The sequence below is a fragment of the Sprattus sprattus genome, assembly GCF_963457725.1.
Source record: "Sprattus sprattus genome assembly, chromosome: 8".
Lineage (NCBI taxonomy): Eukaryota > Metazoa > Chordata > Actinopteri > Clupeiformes > Clupeidae > Sprattus > Sprattus sprattus.
In genome coordinates this window covers 31,445,374-31,450,373 of record NC_137927.1, presented here as the reverse complement: position 1 = coordinate 31,450,373, position 5,000 = coordinate 31,445,374, and the positions used below count along the sequence as shown (strand labels likewise).

The following is a 5,000-nucleotide window of genomic DNA, read 5'->3' as shown; positions in this document are numbered from 1 at the left end:
CAACTCACCTTGCCGGAGGAGCTCCCTGAAGGCCTCCTTCTCTTTGTAGTTCTTGGGTAGCTGAGAGTCATGCTGTATAAAAGTAAAGTAATGTAACTTTAACTAGGCTGTTCAACGGCATGTATTACTGTTTATTACGATAACAGAAGTACACAGACACCTACCTCACTTCTCCACTTCTCCAAGTGTTTGGCGATGACGATGATCCACGGAGTGTGACTGTGATCCTGACGAGACACATACAGAATACATAAGGAAAAAAACTACAAATCCCAGCATGCAACACTGGCTAGGAGCTCGTACAGGGAAACTGGGAGTGGCTTAGTGCTGGAGGTGTCTTTTTGTATCAGTTCAACACTATGCAGCTATTATGGTGTTGGTCTCAGTGCACAGTATGGACGATGCCAACATTATTTTAAAGTCAGTTAGCAACATTCATACCCAAGATAGAAAATGTACTCAACAAAGTGGGTTTTTGGTTAATCATTTCTCATTGTGTTTACATATTTCGTCTGTCTTTCTTTGAACATTCGGTGAAATCATTAGTGAGCCCAACCGAGTCATTTTTCTTGTATCTGATGTTTAACAACATACATTTTTGTTATCCATGTTAGTGTAGTAGTCAAGTCTATTATATGACGGAGACGATGTTTGAGCCATCCTTGAGAAATCCGTCCACAACTCGCAACTGCTGCACATTTATTATTCTACGACGATCTGTTTTATCAAAGAATATCCAAACAACTGATTTCTGCGGTCAGCATCCTTCTTCTAGTTCACCTCGGCCTCTAACTGAAAGGAGGGTGCGTGCGAGAGCTACTGCAAAACTTGAGACCCTCCGGAGAGGACACTACATGGTACAGGCAATCGTTTCACAGCGCAGCCCAAAACACTTCTCCTCTGCTCTCAACTGCTTCACCCCGACTCCAAACAAAGCACTGTGGGAAATGTAGTCAATACTAACAACGAACAGTATTTGCTCGCCCCTTTTCAGTTCTTGCACTAGAAACTCTTACACTAGCATCATGCGACTAACGATTACTTAATATTAATATAGAAATGTTTACTTAGCGTCACATGATTAACGAGTACTCCATATTAATGAAGAAACTCTTACACTAGCATCATGCGACTAACGATTACTTAATATTAATATAGACATTTTTACTTAGCGTCACATGATTAACGAGTACTCCATATTAATGAAGAAACTCTTACACTAGCATCATGCGACTAACGATTACTTAATATTAATATAGGAATTTTTACTTAGCGTCACATGATTAACGAGTACTCCATATTAATGAAGAAACTCTTACACTAGCATCATGCGACTAACGATTACTTAATATTAATATAGGAATTTTTACTTAGCGTCACATGATTAACGAGTACTCCATATAAATGAAGAAACTCTTACACTAGCATCATGCGACTAACGATTACTTAATATTAATATAGACATTTTTACTTAGCGTTACATGATTAACGAGTACTCCATATTAATGAAGAAACTCTTACACTAGCGTCACGTGATTAACAAGTACTCAACTTTAATGTAGAGACTCTTACACTAGCGTCACTAGCGTGACTAACGAGTACTTAATGTTATTGTAGACTCTTACACTAGCGTCACGTGATTCACAAGTACTCGATGTTAATATAGAAACTCTAACACTAGTGCCACGTGACTAACAAGTACTCAATGTTAATATAGAAAATGGATAATTGATGCAGCTGCTCGAACGCTCGAGTACTCTGTGCAACCAACACTGGCATGTGCAAAGAGGCCGTAAATGAGCTTCACACAGAAGCAGAAGCATTAGAGAGCGGTCCTCTCACTTTCTTCTCCATGTTGTCCAGGTCGTAGGACTCGATGTGCTTCTTGAGCTCAGGGAAGGGCTGGTCCAGCCTCAGGTCTTCCAGCATGTTATCTGGGTGGGACTCGACCACTGTGGAGACAGAATGGGATCACACTGATGTGGGGAGGGGTGGGGGTTCGTAGAATAGCTGCCAAGTTAAGTTAGTCTTTATCCATTCGCACAAGGGGGTTGTTTGTTTAGCTACCCATCGATGAATGAGGGAATAATAAAACTAAGGCACAAGGCTGTGCCACAGGGAAGCATATTTTTAAACTGATAGACCCATACTAATCATCAATGATAGACCCTTGCTAATCATCAATGATAGACCCTTACTAATCATCAATAGGCTGATCTGTTCATCAATAACTGTGAAGTCATCATCTGCAGGCCCAACTCACTGAGAGCTCACTTCACAAAGCGCGTTACAACCTGGTGAGGCATTTAACACTCTGCTGACTGGGAGGATTAATCACACACACACACACACACACACACACACACAGGTACTCTCACGTGTACAGACTGACACACGCATCCACAAACAGACACAAATGCACGCTCTCACACACACACACACACACACACACACACACACACACACACACACACACACACACACACACACACACACACACACACACACACACACACACACACACACACACACACACACACACACACACACACACACACACACACACACACACACAGAGTCTCTCTTGTATATTTCATACCTGTGTGTTCTCTGACCACCAGCCTCATGTAGCCGGTGAGACCGTAGGTCCTGCACACGAGGAAGGGCACGCTGGCGTTCCACAGGACAGCGCCTAACCTTAAACACGTGCTGCAGGACACAGAGAACACAGCCCATTTAGACAACTCCCACACACACACACACACACACACACAGAACACAGCCCATTTCGACAACTCCCACACACACAGATCCAACATCAGTGATGCCTATAGCCATGGCCTATCAGTCATGGTCAGCGCGGTCAGAGAGCGCACACACACGCACGCACATACACCTGACACATGACTAATAGGCATCTGTTGAAGCAAGATGTGAGAACAGACAAACTGAAAAAAAAAAAAAACTTTCCAGTGAAACCCCGTCTACTGCAGCAGGTCAGAAGAGAAGGACTGAAAGAACTACGAAACAAAATGAAGAACATTCCACTGACCTTTCAGGTAACTGGACCCCGACCACGAGGCTGAACCTGTGGAAGAACTCGGGATCATTGTCCAGGAGCTTGTCAGGAGCCTGAGGGCATCAGACACAGTTGTTTACGAAGAGCAACACATTCTTGCCTTCTTATGGTGCTTTGCATGAAATGAAAGACAACATGCGTTGACAAAAAGTTCACCTCTTCCACAAAGTTCCCAGACACGTCAGTGTTCAGCTCTTGGAGTAGTTCAGTGGCAGACTGGGCCCTGTTCTGTGAAAACAGTGTGACTGTTAGTCTAACTTCATATCAGACTATCTGCTATCTATCAGACTAACAGCTTTCATGCTACAGGGGGTAGGATACTAATTGAGCTTTGAGACCAGTCATAAATGCTCACCTTTCCGATGCTGTTGTTACTGAGAAAAAAGCTGCAATGTAAAATAGGGACAAAATCAGTTTCATTCACAATGAGAACAAGACTCAAGAGGGGCGAAACATGAGCAGCTGTGTTGTCATCATGTGAATAAACCACACTATGGCAAACCCTGCTTTGCTGCAAAGCCAACAGACTACATCATGTGAATAAACCCCACTATGGCAAACCCAGCTATGCTGCATAGCCAACAGACTACATCATGTGAATAAACCCCACTATGGCAAACCCAGCTATGCTGCATAGCCAACAGACTACATCATGTGAATAAACCCCACTATGGCAAACCCAGCTATGCTGCATAGCCAACAGACCTAACATGCTGATTTGCTTACTTGTTTCCTACGTCTTCTCCTGACACTTTGTGCCCGTCAACAATGGTGAAGGCGCCGATTCCTGAAAAGAGTGAGAAGGCAGAGGGATAAGGGGGGGAGAGAGGAGAGGAGGATGGAGCGAGAGGGTATGGATCATAAAAATACTCCAAAGACAACTACATCATACAATTAAACGAATTCTGTACCTGGCAGTACTAGGTTCTTAAGTATTTCAGTGCCAGTAGCCGTGGCATTGATGAGACAGACGTGGGCATTCTCCAAAGACTCTTGTCCATGGTCTCCCCATAATCTGTAAACAGACCAACGCAGTAGGTCGTGATGAGTCATTTAAATGTCGCTGCATTATATAGAACAATTCAATTAAGGTGCAAGAACGGTGACATTAGTTGTTTGGTACCAAGTAACTTTAATGCTGTTTTGAATACTGACAGGTGTTATTTACACCGAGGTCAGCGTGGGTACTTCAGATGAGCTAACTTACTGTACACCTCCAGTGGTTGACTGGGTTAGCCTAATTTAAGACAGCTAGCAAACTAGCAAGCAAGTAAGGCTAGCCTTCTGCTATTAACTACGCAGAATTGTGTGGCTCGTCATTTAGTTTAGCTGCATAGCTTTGCAGCTACAAGAGAATGACTTAATACATAGCAAAATAAATCGATTTCTTCAGTTTGGTAACATTAGGCTAGGATAGCTGCTAAATAACAAAACGTCTGATCGGGGCCCCTTTGCATCAGGTCCTTCATAAGGAGTAAAATAGGATGCATGAGGTCTGCCATGTCATGCATTATACAAGTACGATTGAGCTAAATTTAAACAAATGTTATGGTCACCTCAGTTGTCTGTCATACTTCTGCTCCTTAGATGTTTTAGTGGCTGCCATTCTGCTCTACTTTACCGGCGAAAATAGTCAAACAGCGCTAGTCCTCTCCCTGACAGATTCGTCAGTTTGTAACTCTTTGATTACTAAGAGCACATTCGCCACATTTTTACAACATTGTGTAATTTCAATTTGTACCACAAGAGGGGGCAGGCACTAACTGAGCGCTATTTGTAAGTATGTAGGCTACTGGGATTTTCGAAAAAGAAGCTTGCACCCCATGAATTAAGTAAAGTAAGCCTATAGGTGAATTGAGTTTTAATTACTTTTAAGAAAAATGTTGTTGTGAAATATGGTTTAAAAAATGCCCCTGCGGGT

At 42.8% G+C, this 5,000-nt stretch overlaps 1 protein-coding gene across 2 annotated transcripts in view; it reads right to left on the bottom strand.

Moving 5' to 3' along the window:
• Positions 1-4,733, bottom strand: part of nae1 (nedd8 activating enzyme E1 subunit 1) — an 11,910-nt gene extending 7,177 nt beyond the window's left edge. For both annotated transcript variants that reach the window (XM_080843988.1, XM_080843989.1), the window contains exons 1-10: positions 4,636-4,733; positions 3,991-4,094; positions 3,806-3,866; positions 3,435-3,465; positions 3,236-3,307; positions 3,053-3,132; positions 2,600-2,709; positions 1,843-1,952; positions 165-227; positions 9-72 (exon numbers count right to left, since the gene is read on the bottom strand). In XM_080843988.1, coding sequence (XP_080700114.1) covers positions 9-72; positions 165-227; positions 1,843-1,952; positions 2,600-2,709; positions 3,053-3,132; positions 3,236-3,307; positions 3,435-3,465; positions 3,806-3,866; positions 3,991-4,094; positions 4,636-4,685 — 745 coding nt within the window. In that variant the 5' untranslated portion in view covers positions 4,686-4,733. The remainder of the gene's footprint in view (positions 1-8; positions 73-164; positions 228-1,842; positions 1,953-2,599; positions 2,710-3,052; positions 3,133-3,235; positions 3,308-3,434; positions 3,466-3,805; positions 3,867-3,990; positions 4,095-4,635) is intronic.
• Positions 4,734-5,000: the final 267 nt, after the last annotated feature.